Below are 19242 nucleotides of genomic sequence, written 5' to 3'. Positions count from 1 at the left end.
GGGTCGTCACCTGTGGCCTTGTTCTGTTCTGGAGCGTCTTTGAGCTTGGGCGGTGTGGCCGTCTAGGTTGAACAATGAACTGGTCGCAGCGAGTATAAAGCAATAACTATGGTGAAAGCCCAGCATTTGTCTACAGAAAGCCCGAGGGAGTTCTTTCTTTCTTTCTTCTTACCGAGAAATTCTTTTGTAAAAGAGAGAAACTGTTTTCGAGGTTCAGTATTTAGTCTCGCCCGCCGCCACTGCCACTGTGTCCGCGTCAGATTCCTGTAAATTTCATTAGCTGCACAGTCAATTCCATTTTCAAGTAAAACTACAACAATTCAATTGCGAATATTGCACATTTCCAAAGCGATAAGCGACACACAATCCCGTCTTACAATCATGCGGCCATCCAGATGCTCAATAAGCGTTGAGGCTAGCTTCTCGTCCGACGACAGCTACGATCACTGCGAATCCTGCGAATCCCGCAGATATTCTACTTATGGCACGTACATTTACGATTCGTCTGATGCAAGCCGCCGCATCAGGTCGGATAGGCTGGAGAGGTCAGAGAGCGGCTGCAAATCCCACCACCGCAGGGAGACACACGTTCGTGAGCGTGAGCCTCGCCAGGGCCGCCACCGGTATTATGATGGGGATGAGCCGCGTCGGGGCTGGTCGTCCGCTCGATCCAGTGGGGATGAGTACCGCCGTGTGGTGCTGGATGTGGTTGACCGCACTGCGCGTGGCAGCGAGCAGCGCCATTACTCCCGCCACGAGCAACGCAACTCCATTTCTGTGAGCGTCCGGGCAGCGACCGAAGATATTCTGGCAAAGTTGATGACCGATTCGTATACTCAGGAGGTTATGGTGCATTGGCGCAATGGCGAAGAGGAGCTTCTGCGTCGCTCCATTTCCGTAAGAACATTGGCCAAGTATGCCGATTACCTTGAGGTAAGAAACAGGTCATCCGGCTATCATTACTGTTACCAGTAGGCTGTTATTCGCCCGGCCCCAACCGGCCAATCAGCCACATTTGCGCGTTCCTATGTGAAGAATGAAAATTGGATAGAGATCTCAAAATATCAGTCATAGCTTTTCAAATAAGGTTTGAGCTTGAGCTAACTTCGTGGATGTGGCTCGAGTGACTGAACGACAATGAGTTTGGCAAGGAACAATATTAATCTTTATAGATCATCGCCAATAGCCTCATCAAAACGTCAGGAAGCATAATATACTCAGTAGTAACCGTATGGGCTGACCTTCACAGCAGGCGGTCTCTGATCGGCGGGCCTGACACAGGATTCTAGAGTCTGCTGAACTGACCTGAGTCAGGCTGGCATAGTGGGCTGGCCGAGAACGAATCCCATCGAGAAACATGTAGTTGCAATGGCGCAGGTCAGAACTATTTGCTCAAAAAGTGTCCAATCCAAGAAAATGGTCAATGCCAAGCTATTAGCTCTGTCGAGAGTTCATGTTGGGTTTAGGTCTTACCAGGGGCTCGGCTCGCCCTAGCATCGTGCTTGTACCAGTATTGGCAACGGGCCAATACCACGGCCTGTCACTGCCCACAGGCCACTCGCTTTCCAAAGCCCCCAAAGCCATAGCTTTGCCACCGGAGCTAAGGTGGACCTGAATAGGCAAAGTCTTGCGCCCCCAGGAGCGCATCAAACGTTGTAATTTGATGTCACTGTCACAGCCCCTCTGCATGTTTCGGTTCCGAATCCTGAGCTTGCCAGTCGAAGCTTCTAAACGCAAGGCCTGAAAACACTAGAATCGCTAACGAGTAGCAATGTGGTTTTTTTGCCATTTCTCTTTCGAGTATTTTAGCGTTGTTCGGTAGTGCAGAACTGCAGGGAGCACACAACTAAAGTTGTGCTTCTTTATTAACGTTAGTGAAAAGTAAGCCGATCCGGGCCTCTAGCAGCAGCTGCAGGGGTTTGCCAGTGGCAGGCAAGAAGTTACCACAAAAAAACGTGGGTTTATGGTGCCTGCATATTTAGTTGACAAATGGTCTCTGTACCCGAACTGTGGGTTGCGCCTCAATGAGTTCGACATGCCCATGCTTGTTGAAGAGCTTCCTTTCAGCGGTTCGAGCAAGTTGAACAAGTGCTGGCGGGCCTGCGTCATATCTGCTTCGAATCGTCGAAAACGAGAAACAAGGCAAAATCGACGATGGTGTCCGTGGCCCCCATGATGTGGCGGCCAAAGTGACAGAGCTGTGCAGATTATCTGGGCCACTTCATTCTTGACTCGTTGACTCGATACTCAAACCTCGGGAGGCCGATGACGAGCCAGACCCAGCAGACTTTGGAGACAGCCCCGCTAACCGTCGCGCTGCGGTGTGTGGCTGCTCAAGCAAAGGACGTGGCCGGCCGGCTGTCGTGAAGCCATGTCCGGGATGGATACTCTGGGGGTCCCATTTTTAGGAACAAAAGTCATCGGCATCCCTTGCTCAGCCAATGCAACCTTGCATGGCGGAGCTTTGGCGTGCAAGGAAGTGGTGTGTGTGCCGGCACTCACTGTTAGCTCCAAGTGTTGGAGGAAACTCAGCTGAGGCTCCTCTGAGCGACCCCACTGGGAATTGGCTGGCAAGACCCCATCTCGTCTTGGGCCACTGCTCCGGAACGGTGGTTTTATGCTTCATCTTTTCGCAGCCAACCCGAGCTGGCTGAATAGAGTGTGACGCTATGATGGAATCATCTGCAGATATTTCTGTTTGTGCAGCTATCTGTTGCACAGACATTTCAATGTGACACTGGGTCTGCCAAGCTGGCTCTGGTGGGTGTAAATCGGAACGGCTTATTCTGCAATACCGACAGGTACCGATGGCCGTAGGATTGTCGGGCCCGATGGAGAGATTGAGGACATGAGTGGTCTCAGTACCGAGGGAAGAGGGAAAGGCTGCTGGGGTCCTTTTTTGGCCCACAGCAACGGAAACGCCATGGTCTTGAGCAGCCTGGCAACTAGGTGCTGCTCCGTCAGGACGAAAAGAAGGCCCTCCCTCCAAGAGCAGGCCCTATGCAGAAGCCAGGGGTGGTGATTGCTGGTCGACGACTAGGCCCGTGACGGAGGTCAAGGGGCCCTGCCAAACCTGCCTGGCGTTGCATTAGTTGAACGAACTGGGAGGGGGGGAGCTCATGGGCAGTGCGATTTGGTTGGCTTACCCAGGCAAAGACACAGGGCGAGAGGGTCGGTGACCGCCTTGGACCCCCGCCAGCGTGGTGGATAGTCGATAAGTTAGGGTGTTGTTTTAGTCCGTCCAGCCTTTGAACCGCTCTGGCTCTGTGGCAGGCATGTGGGCAGGTGTGGGTAGTGAGTCTGTCCTGGTAAGCGCGCCCCCACCTTAAACGAAATCTCATGTCGGGTACCGTGGGTCGCGGAGGTACATCTCTCGTCGTCCGCCTGTGCAACGGCCGGGCTGGCAGTTGAGGTCATGAGAGATTTGATTTCGGGGGCAGCGATAGATGCACACCCTGCCTTCGCTATCGTTCTTCTTGTCTGCTTCCCTTTGCTTTCCCCCACATCATTGCCGGCCCCCAATCTGCCTGCCTCTGGGCCGCTAGGGTCGTCCATGTCCAGCGAGAGAGATGCGGCTTTGGTATATAATGAGGATGCCGCAAGGCTGTCCCGCTCTCCGTTGTTGAAAAGGTCCCATTCAAGCCAGCCCAAATCATAAACAGCGCATTTTTCTTATAAATCTCACGATCTCGCTCTTTCTGCAATCGAATTCTGTATAGCAGTTAGCAACACCATCTCAAGTGACTCGCCGCCCAGACACATACACATACACACATACCTGGACGCACACCTCCACCCACAACGACCACACATCAACATGTTTGCAACCTGGAAATACGACCGCGACACCTCCGAGGTGCAAAATATTCGTCTCGCATATGATCCCATCTCTGCTCGATCAAGCCAGCACCAAGCGTGCGACCGCTGCCATGAGAAAAAGGTGAGCATCCCACCACCACAGCGCAGCGGAGTTGTTGTTTGCTTGAAGTTTTGTGCTGGCTGGCGGCCTGCCACTGCGGGCCGTTGGCAGCTGCCAAACACCACTCACACTCTTCTCATGACCCGTTTGCGTTTGCCTCAGCTTCCTTCTGGCCAAGACGACAAGATCCTAACATTTCTTCCCCTCTCTAGTTAAAATGCAGCGGTGAGAAGGACGGCTGCGACCGTTGCGTCTCCAGTGCCCATCCTTGCGTCTACAACCGCAGCGAGGCGCGATGCTCCCGCCGGGGCAAGAGGGGCAGCCGATGCTCGACCGACAACAGCGCCATTGAGGAGACGCTGAGCCGCACCACCAGCAGCGCGGGCTCGCCGTCGCGACGGAGCACGCAGACGCAGCAGCAGCAGAACCGCGTCCGCAAGGGCTCCCAGTCGCGCCGCAAGTCAAATTGCTCGTCGGCCGCCCAGTCGCGCTCCTCGACAGAACCAGACACCGACTTCACCTCGCCGCGCACCTCGGCCGCCCCCTCGATCGCGGGCAGCCCCTACAGCCTCTCTGCCAGCTTCGCGGCCATCTCGGAGAGCGGCGACTACTCGACCTCTCTCGCGAGCCCCTACGACTCTGCCGGCGCCGTCGCCATGGCCCAGCACCAGCACCACCAGCAACAGCACATCCCGTACACCATGCCCTACCACGACTGCGGCTACCAGTCTGGCGCTGCCTGGCCGGGCGCCTACCAGCGCGACCCAAGCACCTCGGCCGGACTGAGCAGCTCGTACATCTCGACCGTGTCGAACCCGCACGCCTTCCCGGTCTTGACGCCTCCCGACGAGTATATGCAGTTCCAGGCCTTTTCCGGCTTGCAGACTGCTGGTGCTGACATTTGGCCCTACCGCCGCTAGAGTGCCCAGAGCATGCTAGGCGATGTACATTTTTTCTTTGCTTCCTCAGAACATATTGGCATGATGTCACGATTGCTTTTTTTTTGGAATTGGAGTGTATTCTATCATGGTTGCAGCACTTGAGCCTTTTATTTTTCGAGACTGGAGTTTCTATGTTGGTGTTTTCTCAGTGTGGGCATTTATATTCTCAACCATCTCTATTTCTACTGCAATGCTCAACTTTGCGGGTAGTACAGGCGTTTGAAGCTGCCAGTAGCTGGTGGGCAGTTTGTGTTTACAGGCTGGGTACATGGTACTAGATAGACGGGACAAAAGTAAAAGACAATACTCATCACTTTTCTCTCATTTTTGTCTCATTTTTTCCTTGCTTTGCTCTTGATGGATAAAAATAACTTCAGTATGCATGAGCGTACTCATGGCCGAAGCATGTGTCTAAGCGCTCACTACTAGCAAGCTGGCTCCGCACCGAAGCAGTTGGTGTAGTAACCCCGAGGGCCAAGAATATCAAAATGAGGCGAGTCTAGCAAAGTTTCAAGTGCATCACCAAGTTGGCCGATCAGGCATACTGGCACGCCAAAATAGCAACACGAGCCCAGTTAGCAAGGTGGGCGGGCACAGCCCGTGGCACTAGGTGTGGCCCTTGGGTACCGCCCGGCGCCGATCCACCCCTTCTCAACCAGCCCTACCAATTTGATTAGACACGGCATGAAGGGATAGAAGAGGACTAGCTGGGCAGCTGAAACAGGAAAAATTTAGCGACTGCGAGAAACAGGGCTATAATGATGGCAGCTGAGGCGGTCGGATGAGATCCCGCGGGGCGGGCGCGGTGCTCAAGGCCGATGCAGTCGGCCCCGTAACTAACAGCTCACAGCCTGGCCGTCTCGGAGACTTGTGCGTTGGAGCTGGCGCACGGGTGCGGCCACACAGGCCAAGGACGGTGATCGTAAATTTTGATCAAAGGCGTTGCCCCCGCAATAAACGAGCAAATGAGGGCGTCGCACCAATCGCGTCGAAGCAGTTGGGGGGGGGCGGCGGGCAAGCTGCAACGCCATGGTATCGTATGGCATTATTACTATATGGAGAGTTATGATGCCGTTGACAAGAAGATGATGGCAATGATGATATCTCGCCGGTAGCTCGGTAATTGTTTTCAATTCTCGCGAACGGAGAGTTTGCTCGGTTTCTGCGACGCTGCGCCGAGTTGACGGCCTAGAACACTGGTATCGGTGTAGACGGGGCGGCACATCTAGAACGCCGCGCGGCCCAGCCCTCAACTACAAGTGCATTGCCCCTTGACGTATTAATTAGCAGGGCTGAGATGGCGAGAAAGCGTGTTCCCGTGAACAACCATTCACGTCACAAGCGTCATGGGAGGGAGGCCAAGTAATCAGGCCATTGCCGATGGCTTGCACATACAACCTCTCTCTGTACCTTGTTCATGCAAAAAAGACTTGTAAAAATAAACCACGACGAGTTGCACAAGCTGATTGGATTGCCGTTTCTGGCGATCAAGCCTGATGATCGGCACTGACCCGCGAAAGCTGATTGGTCGCGCAGACGAGCAAGACAAAGCTGCAGCCTTCTTTTGAGCCGCTAAGTTACGGGCCCTTGCCTGCTATGCTAATAAATTGCCAGGCCAGAATAAGTAAAATGGACGTGTGAGACGGTTTCCCCATTGAACAGTCTTGACTGATAACCACGGTCGACCGGTATTTGAGTTTATCCCGGCCCGAAGATCCAAGTCGGTAGGCGGGCGCAGACAAGTCCGCACCATTTTTTATTCTTTTTAGGGGCCCCCTTGTCGAAATGCCATGTGCCATTGCCTGGCCCGGCCCCAGCCATTCATGTCTGCACGCCACCAAACAGGTGCGAATTTCTCCTGGCAGATGAAAGGATTGCAGGACCGTTGCCCCTCCCTGCGAGTCTGGGTCTCGGCCGCCGGTAGTAGAGACGAGAGCCGAGCACCAACCATTTCGTGATTTTGACCCCAAGACTGTAGTTCTTTAGAGTACGCGAAACGGGGGAGCAGTGAAGCCATGCAAATATTTTTTTATTCATTTTTTTTTGAGTAGCAAAAAAGCGCTGTGCGGATAGCAATACTCTTTTTCTTTTTTTTTTCTTTTTGCCAAGAAGGTACGGCATCATCCCCTACAGCTTAAAGGCAGCGCAAGGCGACAAGGACATGAGAGACGAGAGGCGGGGGTGGAAGCAGCCGGGGTGTGGCTGGAGGAAACAGCGCGTGGATCGTGCTGACAGGCTCAGAGGGGTCGGGTTTTGATTGGCGGGCAGCGAAGATTATTCGAAAGACTGATAATGCTGTGCCGATTCTTGGCAGCAGCATCATCGGAGCAAATACAGAGAGAGATTGGCAGCCCAACTAATCAAATCGAAAGTGTATGCAGTGAAGTGGGATGGCACATTCGGTGAGGTGCCTGATGATGCCTACAACAGCACTGGCCAACGTACGAGCAACAGCTAGAACAAAACGCCTCATTACACCGTGGGCTTTTTTTTTCGCGTGGCGTAGTTGCAGGTGGCTCCGTAGTTAGAGGGGCAGCCGTTAGTGAGCTACCCTTTGTCATTGCTGAACAATCAGTGCTATTTACAGCAGCCCATGCAACTCATGCTCAGTCTCGTTGCTGAGGTAGGCTACCTAGGTGCTTGTGAATCCTGCCGAGGAAGTGCCTCCCAGAAGCCTGTTCGACACAACTTCATGTGATGGCTGGCTGGATGTAACCTACCTATGCTACGATGAGGCATCACCACGACCAGTAAGTACGTACCGGAACTCGGAGGTGTCAATCAAGCTGCCCATTTTTCGGGCCCGAGCCTGGGCTCCAGAGGATATTTGAAATACCGGTAAGCCCCTCTCTCAATATCAACCATCTCATCAGGCCATTTAGTTGGTACTTTGGAGGGGGCGTGTGCATGGGCTCTTGCAGAACAGGGCTGTCGTACGGCATGACAACGAGCGGTTCCTCAGAAGCCTGCAGCAGCAAAGACCTTGGTAGGCTCTTTTGCAGCCCCTGCAAAGCCCAAACAAAGGTGGCTGCTTTCTCCGCCATTTCCGTTTTCCCCGTCAAGCCACCCTGCCGCCAATAGACTGAGTGCTGCTGCACCATCAATCCACTCGTCGTCCTTACGATTCTGCGTTGCTCGTGCTCGCATTCTCTTAAAATTGCCTCCGCTGTGTCCATTCCAACCTTCTCCGCCATTCTCACTGCCGACTCTCCATTTCGGCTACCCCCAACGCCGTCGTGCCCTGGCTCTGGGTGCATGGATGCGTGGCTTGACAGCTACCTAGTGACCGAGTCTGTGGGCCTCCATCTTGACATCCCCGCGGCGCAAATTGATTCCGCAATATCCGCGGCATCATCAACCTAGTTCTTCTCACCAAATTGCCAAGAATGAGAAAGGCAAAGGAGCTTACAGTGGTCATAACTACTCACACCATAGCCCACTGAAACAATCCCCAGATATTGAGTCAAGCTCTGGTATAGGTAGCTCTACCGCCAACTACATCCATGAGTGGGCATTTTCTGCTCGTGCCCACCGCTCATTGGCCAGCTCGCCCATCACCTCTGTAGTGACGACATAATTTTTGCGCCAAGCCTGCTTCAGCGATCAACATCAAGCAACCTTTTGTTTTCTGCGCAATCCTATCCCACGGAACCCTGTCGCGACGAGAGCTCGCATCCATCGCAATGGCATCCGACGACAGCAGTCCTCTCCCGACGGAAAAGTCCGTGATTCAACGTCTCGAGGACTGGGGCAGTAAGTAGAGCCCAGCCTGATTCCCTCTCCCCCCCCCTCACCAAGCTTGCTGCGCGCCGCCACGCGACATTGCGCCCACGCCTCTCGCGTTCGCTTTTTCGCGCTGTGGAACCCCGAGCAGCGAACAATTCTCAACATCGGTGAAAATGCTGGCTTACACAGTCCTTCATTTCGCAGCATCCTCGCTTCCGCCCTCGCTGCTCGCCACCCTCGTCACGGCCCTGCACGCCCGCCCGATGCAGGCCGTCCCGCTCTTCCTCTTCACGCCGACGCTCCTCTTCTCCTCGTACCTGAATCTGTCGGGCTTCACCACGGCCAGCGCCGGCCTGACCGCAGCCTGGTCCGGCCTCTACGCCCTCCTGGCCCTGCGCCGCCGCCAGGGCCTGCGCGCCAAGTTCACCCCGCGGGGCGTCGTCCGCGGTTCCGCCATTGGGCTCGGCGCGGCCAATGCCGTCGCCGGCGGCTGGGTCTACATGAAGGGCGACTTCAAGGCGGACGATGAGCGCCGTCGCGAGCGGAAGCGCTGGACTGGCGAGTAATTCGCAAACACACAACCATGAAGGGGCCAAGACGCCTAAACCCAAAACCTCAACAGTGTCTCCGGAGCTGTTCCGGCGTCGTGTCGGACCAATGTCAAAAGTCGGTATGCTGAGAGAAAGAGAGTTCCCCGCAACTTTGTACTATAATCCAATAATCTGTTCGATATTGTAATGTATCCCAGTTTCATGCTAAGCATAATGTCTTCAGCCAGGCTGTGCTGGTAGCGGCTTGCAAACGATCCTGTACCAGTCTGAATCCTTGCGACTTTGAAAGCAACCAAACATCTCATGACTCGGTATATGAGACATAAATCCCTGCTATATGATGAGGCCCGCCACCTGACAGCTTGCTCCGATGCCCTGGCATATGGAGATGCCGCATACTCGGATTACGCGGCCGCCTCGACGCGCAGTGGCCTCCGTCTCCAGGCCGGAGTCCGGCTCCGAACACTACTACCAGCCTATTCCGCATCGGGCGAAATGCTGCTGCCTAAAGCTACGATACTCTTCGACAGCAACCATGGGCCATGCGTCAAGTTTGAGGGAGTGGGTGGGCGGGGTCTCTGTGGCGGACGTTGTCCGATGCTGCCGACGCGTCGCCCAACGATGTGCCGGGTGTTGGTAAACCGAAGCGGTGGATCGGTGCCAACAGCAATGACCCCTTTAATTGCCTCCTCACATGATGGAATAGGCAATCTTCTCTTCCGTGGAGAAGAAGGCGAGTATTGCTATTTGATCGCTCGTTCATAAGGAGCCGAAAGGGGATGCGAGCCCGACAAAGCTGTGGCAAGTGCCGGCTTTGGCGACCAATTAAGCCGTGCCTGGAGGTGAGGAGTGCGTTGGTTCGATCTCATTTTACGTCAGAGCAAACTCGCCAGATTTCGATGTATCTGTGTCGGCCGAAATGGGGCGCCGCCTCAAATGCACGCCCCCTCTCCTCCAGCAATGCTCTGCTCCGGCCCCCCTGCACGGGCTTGACTGTCCACGCAATTACATACATGATCCAGCGTCGGAGATGCAACGATACTATTAGGGTCATGGCCGACGCGAAAAGGGTGCAATAAGGCTGCGCGTTATCGCATAGCCTATTCCTGCGCTTATAGAGGCGGGGAACAGCGGCGTAGTCGGAGCCGGCGGTAGTCGGATTTAAGAGATCCACGCAACGGTTGACGCAACGGTTGATGTATGAGGAAATGCGCATGAACTTTTGAGGAAAATCACGCCGCTGCCGTTTTGATGTACCGGCTGTCTGGGGGACGCTTGCGCCTCTATGCCGCAGAGAACTCAACCCTCAGGTTAACCAGTGTTCGCTTTTTACATAGCCACGGCCAACCCGAATAATTTAGTAAGAGGGAGGTGGAAAATCATACGTTTCACTCGGCATTGCCTGCATTTTTTCTGCCGACTTTTTTTTGCGGCTAGTGGCAACCGCACGATGCAGCAAAGGGGGAGGCGTCGAGGTTGTCGTCGGGATCCGGCCGAAACACGATCCCGACTCGGCCGGCGCGGCGGTGATGGCACAGCATACACACACAAGCTTGCACAAGGTGAGGGCCCCCGCGTGGAAGAAACAACAAGTGCCGAGTTTTTTACATCTCCAAGGACCCTGAAAAGGAAAATGGACCAGATGAATGGGAGCAGGGGCAAGGAAGCAGAAACTTGGCCAGTGGAGCGTGTGCGGCGGTATGAAAACTGGCCCGAATGAGTAGGGCTGGTGAGATGATTCAAGTCGGGCTAACGTTTAAAGGACGATTTAGTGCCAGGACGGACTGGGTCTTACTGCCGAGTATTCGGGCACGCCGCTACCTGAATTGGTTTTTTATGCACGAAAGACCAAAAAAGGAGAAAGACCAGGTAGTTTCGCAATGCGGTGAGATTCAACCTAGCTTCCTCTCGCTCAGTAGTATGTTGTAGCACAAGATGCATCATCCCCAAGTATCGAGAAGAACAGCCCGCGGCCGTCACACACTCCAACAGACACACGTGCCCCCAGAGCCCGTTTCGCTCTAGTCGGTACTCTAATTCCCAGGTTTCTGCCCCCATCTCCCGAAGTGTGTGTGGACCTTTTGACAGAAGGGGGAGTGAGATAAAGGCGGACAACACAAAGAAACTTCAAAGGACACACCCTCGTCTAGAGAGCCAATCACAACCCCGGCTATGCACTTCGTTCATTTGCATGACGCTAAAAAGAAGAAAAGAGGACCACAGCCTCTTTTTACAAATACTGGCTGACGCTAGACACCCCCCCTGCCAGGCTTAATTCTTTTTTGATGGGTACCGGCACGCCCCCCTAAAGCTCTGAAAGTACCTTTTTCTTCTTCGATACATGCACTGTGCGTCCTTCTTCCACCAGGGGTGTACGCCTGTGTTGGTGACGCCCAGACAAGGCGGATGACGCCCATCGAAAGCCGCCTCAGAGGACGCACCACGTTTGTTCTCTAGCATCACGTGGCAAGGAGACGGAGAGAGATAGAGTCAGCCCGGGTCAGTGGAGCTTATACTTGCAGCGGCAACTTCGAATGCGGAACCTTTTGGCGAGGGAGCAAGCAGGGGGAGCAACGAGAGATTTTGCCGTTTTTCGATAATGTATCCTGAGAAACTGCGCCTCTGGAAATTGCTCTTTCCAAAAAGGCCAGAGGGATCGGTCTCAGTGTTGCGTATGCACTGGCTATCGCGATTTGTCGGTCACGGGAGAGACAGACTGGTGGGCTGTTTCTGTAGTCGGACTGCATTCGGGTAGTTGGCCATTGCCCACCTCGAAGAAGAAGTCGCATTCAAAGGTTGACAGGGAAAGGTCGCTTTTTCTGAGGCCGTCCAGCTAGGGTAGTGAGGCTTGCGACCCGGTTGTCATGCCTTGCGTATCGCCCGCTATCTAGGCTCATTGGTGAATTGCCAGATCTGGCCACGGTACTCGCACATGCCGTGCCGTAGATAGATGCTGGAGAAACATAGATGAAACAATTCATACATGACACTTCACGATAGTGTTCATTACTCTATCAGATCATACCTCAATGTTCAACCCGAAAGGAGCTGTAGGCTTGGAAGCTTTCCTGGCCTTGATGAGCTGAGGAGGGCCAGCAGTCGCAGCACCCGCCCCAATCGGCTACTTGGCTTGCGTCGGCCATGTAGAAACGAATACAACAATCTTCTTGCTAATATCATCCAGCTGTGGCCATTTGGAATACCATAACAGAAAAAACCTTTGTGAGAAACAGGTTGTTTCTCCTGCTGTGTCGCCAGATCGATGACGCAGTTGCAGGCGATAACCACGCCGCTCGCCGCCGTAAGGGAAGTACTAGGGCTCAACTCCCTATCACAGTACGTATGGGTATTAAAGTACGTGCTTGTCTTAACAGTGTCTTGCTTGAGCTTGCCCGCTGAGTCGAGCATATCGTCGTTCATGCCAATGCTATGACCGTGCTGGGGGCGCCTCTTCTGCTTCACGGCCGGGTAAGGAGCACAGTGATAAATAGCAGCCACGTTTCTACAGGGGCTTGACACGGCATCGAAAATGCATCTAAGGAGTAGTCCTCCTGGTTGTATTAATTTGTAGAGTCGGATTTAGAAAACGAGTCGTGCAGTCATGTCGAGTGCCACGCTCATGGGAGCAGAGCAGTCCCATAAATTAGACTGAATGATTTCTCAGTCTAGTCAAACGAAGCGCTCAGTTTGAACTATTTCTCTATGTCGCAGAAGCCAATGTGGAATGATGGTATTTTGACATTTCACAGGTACTCGATGTGGACGTGTCGATGGGTCGAGCAATATAAAATCTGGCAAAGGGTTACCACCACCTCTGCAGCTCAACACGCTTTAAGCTTGAGATTGAAATACAGACTCATCAGCATCAATACAATATACGAAGACAACAAAAAAAGCACTTAGGCGAATTGCGCAATTCTGACTCGAGTCTCAAGTTTGACCGCATCTGTCAAATATAGTCTAGGGTAAACTGGTCGTGGTAACACGGAAAAAAGACGGGCCCGAGCACTCCCCGAGCCACACCAGCCGCCACACATTCGAGTCAGGCAGGGGATCTGTGGCTGGGTAGAGGCCAGCGCAGCAACGCCGCGTCAAAAATTCGCCTCTATTCTCCGCGGTTCCATCTTGACACTTCAACGATTCTCCAAGAAATCCTCTTCATCTCCCCTTGTCTGTCCGGCGCCCTTTTCGCTCAGCGATCATCGTACCCGTCTACCGTATTTCCTGCTACATCTATTCACAATGGCCGGCCTCAGCCCCCAAATGTAAGGAGTCATTCGTGATCTCGCATCCTCCCGAGTTCCCGAACCAACCGTCGAACCCCTGTTTTCGACGACATCAACCTGCGGCGTGCAACAGATGGGCGACATGGTTGCTGTGCAAAGCTCTTGCGATGCGCAGTCCATGCGACAACAATGGCTAACCAATTAATGTAGCACTAACCTGATCATCATCCTGGGTATGATGCAGGTCTCGAAGCGCATCCCCTTTGAGGATCCCCAGGTTCTCAACACGGTCCGCGCCGTCTACATCGGTAGCAATGTTGTCATCGCCCTCATCTACGCCTACATCCTGTCCCAAATCAACAAGAAGAAGGGTACGTCTATCGAGCGACAACTGGGACGCTGTCTCGCGACGACTCCCACGGCACGCGATACTTCTTTACATACGTACTAACGTCCCATAGACATGACCACCCTCAAGTATGTCGAGCCCGCCCCGATGGGCTCCTCCGAGGAGGGCAAGCTCGTCACCACCACCATCCACGCCTACGACACCGCCCAGCTCAAGCAGGCCTTCCGCGGCCAGCTCATGGCCGTCGGCATGATGGGCTTCATGCACCTGTACATGAAGTACACCAACCCCCTCATGATCCAGTCCATCATCCCCGTCAAGTCCCTGTTCGAGAGCAACCTTGTCAAGATCCACCTCTACGGCCAGCCCGCCGCTGGCGAGCTCAAGCGTCCCTTCAAGGCTGCCGCCGGCTTCATGAGCTCTCTGCAGGGCGGCCAGACCCAGAGCGACAAGAAGGCTGTCGAGGCTGCCGAGAAGGCTGGCCGCGGTGGCGCCAAGGAGGAGTAAGAGTGCATACATTGGAGAATGATACAAAAAAGGTGGGAAATAATGGGAGAGGAATTCGGGACAGTATAGACAGCGGAATAGCCCCAAGCTTTGCGCGGCGACAAGATGCGTTACGAATGTGTGATGATAGCAAGCGACGGGTGCGCCCGCGTTGTAAGAATAGTCTACGCGCCACCGTGCTCTGGCCATAATCTGCACAGAGATTGTTTCGAGACGAGGTATTAAACATTCGGCAGTGCGTTTTGTGATTTGCGACAAGCTGTGAACGTTTTCAAGTACGATCACGTGTCGACGTGAACGAGTGGCGACAGCTCTGATCGCTGGCGTGAATGTGCGAATCAGCCCCTCCAAACTAGCTTCACTTTTTTACCTTGGCAACTACAGCGGCTGGTCTCTGCTGCGACATCACCAAAAAAAAAATCACTGGACTTGGTATTGGTGCCGAGCCAGTCGTATCCCATAAATGATGGAGCGTCCAAAGACACCACCCTCGGTGTCACGGCCGCCCGCCAAGTCGCCGCTCACGCCGGAGCAGCGCAGGCGCATCGTGAGTATTCCGCCGCGCCCAGATGTAAAGAACTGTCGCTGACGAGTGCCTACAGGAAATAAACCGACTAAAAGCCAAAGCCATTCGAGACCAGCGAGAAGCCGAGCAGCGAGCGTCGGGCACCGCGCCCGAACTTCCCAAGACGGCCGCCGGCCTCGTTCCGACCGATGACGTCTACGTCTCCAAGCCGGCCAACGGCAAGCGGCCTCTCGCCGCCACCGCCACGGCAACGACGACCGACACGAGCACGAACCGCGACGGGCGCGACCGCGGCGACGAGTCGACGCTGCAGCCGGCCAAGAAATTTGCCAAGTTTGTCGACTACAACATGAGCGCCATGACGGACACCAAGGGCGGCTTCCTGTCCACCGAGGACGACCCGCACAACCGGGCGCTGGGCAGCGCCCCGAAGCCCGGCGGCGGCGACGACCAGCAGCCGCAGCGGCCCAAGGACATGACGATGCAGGAGTGGGAGAAGCTGCAGCTGCTGCGGACGCTGCGCCGGCAAAAGGCGGGCCCGTTTGAGCCGGGCATCAGCGTGCTGGACGACGCGACGACGCGCAAAAAGTGCCGCGAGTGCGGGAGCCTCGAGGTGGACTGGGTGTGGGAGGAGGTCTTTCACCTCTGCGTGTGCAACAAGTGCAAGAACAACCTGCCCGACAAGTACTCGCTCCTGACCAAGACGGAGTGCAAGGAGGACTATCTGCTCACCGACCGTAAGTCAAAATCCGGGACGCTCCGAAACCAGAACGTGGGGAGTCGAGACCTCGTGCTGACCATGGCCGCGCGACAGCCGAGCTGCGAGACCCGGAGCTGCTGCCGCATCTCTCCAAGCCCAACCCGCACAAGTCGCACTGGCACGACATGATGCTGTTCCTGCGGTGCCAGGTGGAAGAGTACGCCGTGACGACCAAGTGGGGCTCGTCCGAGGCCCTCGACGCCGAGTACGAGCGGCGCGAGACGCAGAAGAAGGCGCGCAAGGAGCGCCAGTTCCGCGACAAGCTGCTGGACCTCAAGCGCAAGACGCGCACCGACGCGTTCCGCCGCCAGGCCGGCAACCTCGGCAAGAACGGCGCGAGCAAGTTTGGCGATGCCGTCGCCGGCAACGGCAAGCACGTGCACGAATGGGGACGGACGGTCGAGAACGAGCACGGCATGACGGTCAAGACGTGCACGGCGTGCGGGATGGAGGTGGAGGAGCTGGAGCTGTGAGAGATGGTGGGGGAGGGATGCAAGGAATTTGTAAAGAGAAAAACTGGAAGCAGCTTCGGGCATTGCATTTCTGAATGAGTTGGGCGTTTATGGATTTATATATATACCTTGGGATGGTTTTTATTTAGCATGTATAGACGGTGCATTTCATATGAAAGACAGACATGAATGACGGACATTATGACAAAACGCCTATTATAAAGAACACACTGCGATTCGTTGCCATTGGGAAATAGACGAGTGATGACTGAGGACGTGGACTCGACGAGGAAGAAAATAAAGGCATGCAGTGATCATGCTAGTCATTTCTTGCATGTGCGTGTACATGTGCATGGGCTTAAGATAAAACGATATATACCCTGTGTTTGTCAATGCCAAAACCAAGTCACTTTCCAAAACCAGTCGTTCGTAGTCAACATAGTTCAAAAGTCAAAACACCATCAACTCCCTCCCATTCGCTTTTGCTCCGTCTATGCCTGAAACAACCCCGTCGCGTGATGTGCCAGCATCACCGCCAACATCCCCGCGCCATAGCCTCCGACGTCCACCCGTCCCGTCCACGTCTCCCAGCCGACCCAGCACACGCCCGCGAGCTCCACGACGCCCAACGCCGAGAGCACGGCGTCGACGAGCTTCGGCTGCGAGGCGGGCGGCCGCCTGTCGTCCATCTCGCGTGTGCCGCTCAGCGCAATGACGCCTGCGGCGACGAGCAACACGCCCTGTAGCGCCAGTCTGTACGGGATGGACGACGAAAAGGCCGACAGGAGCAGCCAGAGCGGCAGCAAGACGCACAGCGTCATTAGCTCAACCGGGCGACGTCGGGGGCTTTGCTGAGCACCTGGTGCATGCCTCAATGAGAATGAAGAAGGAGACAAAGGGAAAGAGGCAGTCGCAGCGTTCTTGTCGTGGGATTGACCCTCCTGGCTGAGACTAAAGCTCTGGCCCAGCAGATCCGCCAGCGAATTCGCCTCATCATTGTTCTCCGGCGCAAAGAAGCTCGGGTTCTTAAAGGCCATGCCGGCGCTGGAGCCGGCACCACCCCGGTTTTTAAACTCGGCGCTGTCGCGACGACTCGTGAAAAAGACATCGTCCTTTTCGACCGGCTTCTTGCGCAGGACGGGCATGTTGGGCGGGTTGCGCATCTGCCGCGCGGGATTAGTTGGCGCCGCGGGCACCTTGAACCAAAAGGGGTTCTTGATACTGCCGCTGCCGTCATCACCTTGCTGCGTCGGGGACTGGCCAAAGGGCCGCGGCGCTGCCGTGTCGGTATTGCGGAAAGCGCGGTGCTGCGATGTCGAGGGCTGGCTCGGGGACCAGTCCATCTCGTCGCCAGAGTCGGCGGATGTAGGCTGCGAGAGCGGCTTAAAGGCGGGCGCAGATGCCAGCGGCGAGTCGTTGAAGCCGCGCTGCTGCTGCTGCTGCATCGTCTTGAGCTGGCTGGGGGGGACGAATGCGCTGCTGGATGTGTAGTTTGGCGTGCCGGGGGTCGCAGCTCCGGAGGAGAAGCCGCCTTTTTGCGGTGTAGAGTCGAGGGCCTCATTGAACAGCTCGGAGAAAGTCTTGGAGTCTTGCTTCTTGCGTTTTGCCGGCGTCATCGTTCGGCGCGGCGTCAACGGTTTGTCTTCGGGCCGGAAGAGCGGCGTTGTGTCTACTTTGATGGATCTGGTTTCCATTATGTAAATCTGGACTGTTAGCATCATTTACTCGGTAGTGTGACGCATGTACTTACGAAACACATGATGCCTGCCGTGGATAAATGTATGCTCAATTGTGCGCTTTGCGATGGCGCTGCTCCGCCCTCCATGCTCAGCACACTACGGAAGAAGATGCGGAGGAAGATGATCAGCCCCTGAAACGAATACCAACGCGTAAATCCCAGCAAATGTCTCGTGAAGCCTCTCGTAAATTGCACAAAATGCGGGTTCCACCATATTGATAGGATAGCTGCCATGATGCTGATCCGTATCAGCGCATCGCTGTCTGGCAGCCACGTTAATGCCGTCTTGGTGGCTGCCAGCGCTTGTGCATATATGCTCGCATCATCCGGATCGCGCATGCCGTCGTCCGGATGCTCTAGAGCCTGTATAATATGCATCAAGTGCCATAGTAGCTGCGCGACGAGGCCACCGCGCCAGAGCCAGCCGCCCAGCGAGCTGGCCACATCCGGCACACTGGTCCTTTGCGTGGCCTTGCGCCCGCGCGTCTTGTCCATCATGCGGCGCAGGTGGTCCGTCTTGGCCGTGTAGCCGGCCTGGCGTATGCGCTCCTGCACCTTGTCGGCGCACTCGTCGCAGACCTGCGGGTAGCGCTTCTCGAGATTCCGGCGATAGCGGTAGTAATTTCGATCGAGCTCCTCGTAGTCGGGGTCGGACGGGTCGTCGGGCAGATATTGCGCCAGACAGGCCGTGAAGAGGCGCTGGTTCTTGAGGCACGTTTCGCAAAAGACAACATCTGGCTCGACAGCGGCGGCGGGCTGGGGTTTGGCATATTGCGAGGGCGCGGCTTCTCGCTCCGTCGCGACGGGAGGGTCTGTAATGTCACCATTCTAAAAGCAGGATCAGCAACATGTCCGAGGGGAAACAGACCAAGAGGGCCCGGCCGTACCTCGTCTAGATAGTTTGTAGCGTCGCAGGAGAGACAGAGAAAGTTGGTTATGGTGCCGTCATATTTGAGGCCTGTCTGCTTGCCGCAGTAAAAGCAACTGAGATGCTTGGCTCGTCCTGTGCGCCTCATGGCAAGTAGAGGACGCGCCGCATCAACAAGACAATAGCAAGAGCGGTGTGTCTCTAATAAACCAAAATGCGCGCTCAAAACAAAATGGAATGCACACCAAATGCAGCTGTTTCCACGCTCCTGATGCAAGTAGAGTTGCTTGTAAATGGAAGAAATTCTGCCAGAGCGGTCAGGCGATAATTGTTCCTGAACAGTTGAGACAAGAAGCGAAGCTCCCCACCTCGCTGGCAGGCAGGGGCAGCAGCAGCTTTAACTAGGTAGGTACTGTTTAGCGCCTGTACTCCCGAGCAGACAATCTACGGGTCAAGGGTGTTTGGATTGTAATTAAATAGTACAAGAAAGCAGCTAAATATATATATATATATATATATTCTTTCTCTCTATTACTCCTGTGAGCTTGCCTGGTGTTACATGCGAAAACATATTTGGCAAAACGTCTTGCCATACCTACTGTTAAGGAGAGATGGCTGAAGCCCCTCCGCCGTTGAGGTCGGTCACTACAACAGCACCTGTGGGGTGACTTGTCAACGT

At 54.9% G+C, this 19242-nt stretch overlaps 6 protein-coding genes across 6 annotated transcripts; 4 read left to right on the top strand and 2 right to left on the bottom strand.

Annotated features, from left to right (window-relative positions):
• Positions 1 to 213: 213 nt before the first annotated feature.
• LMH87_003249 (uncharacterized protein) lies at positions 214 to 855 on the bottom strand (the record flags this gene model as incomplete). Its single annotated transcript, XM_056203821.1, has 3 exons — positions 214 to 264; positions 493 to 537; positions 589 to 855. The coding sequence occupies 3 exons, from the start codon at positions 853 to 855 to the stop codon at positions 214 to 216; spliced, it is 363 nt and encodes a 120-aa protein (XP_056048033.1).
• A 2962-nt stretch (positions 856 to 3817) lies between these two features.
• On the top strand, positions 3818 to 4839 carry LMH87_003248 (uncharacterized protein; the record flags this gene model as incomplete). The annotated part of the gene is made up of 2 exons (XM_056203809.1): positions 3818 to 3940; positions 4132 to 4839. 2 exons carry the CDS (start codon positions 3818 to 3820, stop codon positions 4837 to 4839), a joined length of 831 nt encoding a protein of 276 aa, XP_056048032.1.
• A 3704-nt stretch (positions 4840 to 8543) lies between these two features.
• On the top strand, positions 8544 to 9299 carry LMH87_003247 (uncharacterized protein; the record flags this gene model as incomplete). Its single annotated transcript, XM_056203798.1, has 3 exons — positions 8544 to 8613; positions 8791 to 9148; positions 9209 to 9299. 3 exons carry the CDS (start codon positions 8544 to 8546, stop codon positions 9297 to 9299), a joined length of 519 nt encoding a protein of 172 aa, XP_056048031.1.
• Positions 9300 to 13379: 4080 nt separating this feature from the next.
• LMH87_003246 (uncharacterized protein) lies at positions 13380 to 14219 on the top strand (the record flags this gene model as incomplete). The annotated part of the gene is made up of 3 exons (XM_056203787.1): positions 13380 to 13402; positions 13574 to 13734; positions 13825 to 14219. 3 exons carry the CDS (start codon positions 13380 to 13382, stop codon positions 14217 to 14219), a joined length of 579 nt encoding a protein of 192 aa, XP_056048030.1.
• Positions 14220 to 14682: 463 nt separating this feature from the next.
• On the top strand, positions 14683 to 15978 carry LMH87_003245 (uncharacterized protein; the record flags this gene model as incomplete). The annotated part of the gene is made up of 3 exons (XM_056203776.1): positions 14683 to 14766; positions 14822 to 15482; positions 15560 to 15978. The coding sequence occupies 3 exons, from the start codon at positions 14683 to 14685 to the stop codon at positions 15976 to 15978; spliced, it is 1164 nt and encodes a 387-aa protein (XP_056048029.1).
• Positions 15979 to 16448: 470 nt separating this feature from the next.
• Positions 16449 to 18711, bottom strand: LMH87_003244 (uncharacterized protein; the record flags this gene model as incomplete). Its single annotated transcript, XM_056203764.1, has 3 exons — positions 16449 to 17660; positions 17708 to 18523; positions 18583 to 18711. 3 exons carry the CDS (start codon positions 18709 to 18711, stop codon positions 16449 to 16451), a joined length of 2157 nt encoding a protein of 718 aa, XP_056048028.1.
• Positions 18712 to 19242: the final 531 nt, after the last annotated feature.

This window comes from Akanthomyces muscarius, chromosome 2 (genome assembly GCF_028009165.1).
Source record: "Akanthomyces muscarius strain Ve6 chromosome 2, whole genome shotgun sequence".
NCBI lineage: Eukaryota > Fungi > Ascomycota > Sordariomycetes > Hypocreales > Cordycipitaceae > Akanthomyces > Akanthomyces muscarius.
This window is presented reverse-complemented; position numbering and strand designations above follow the sequence as displayed.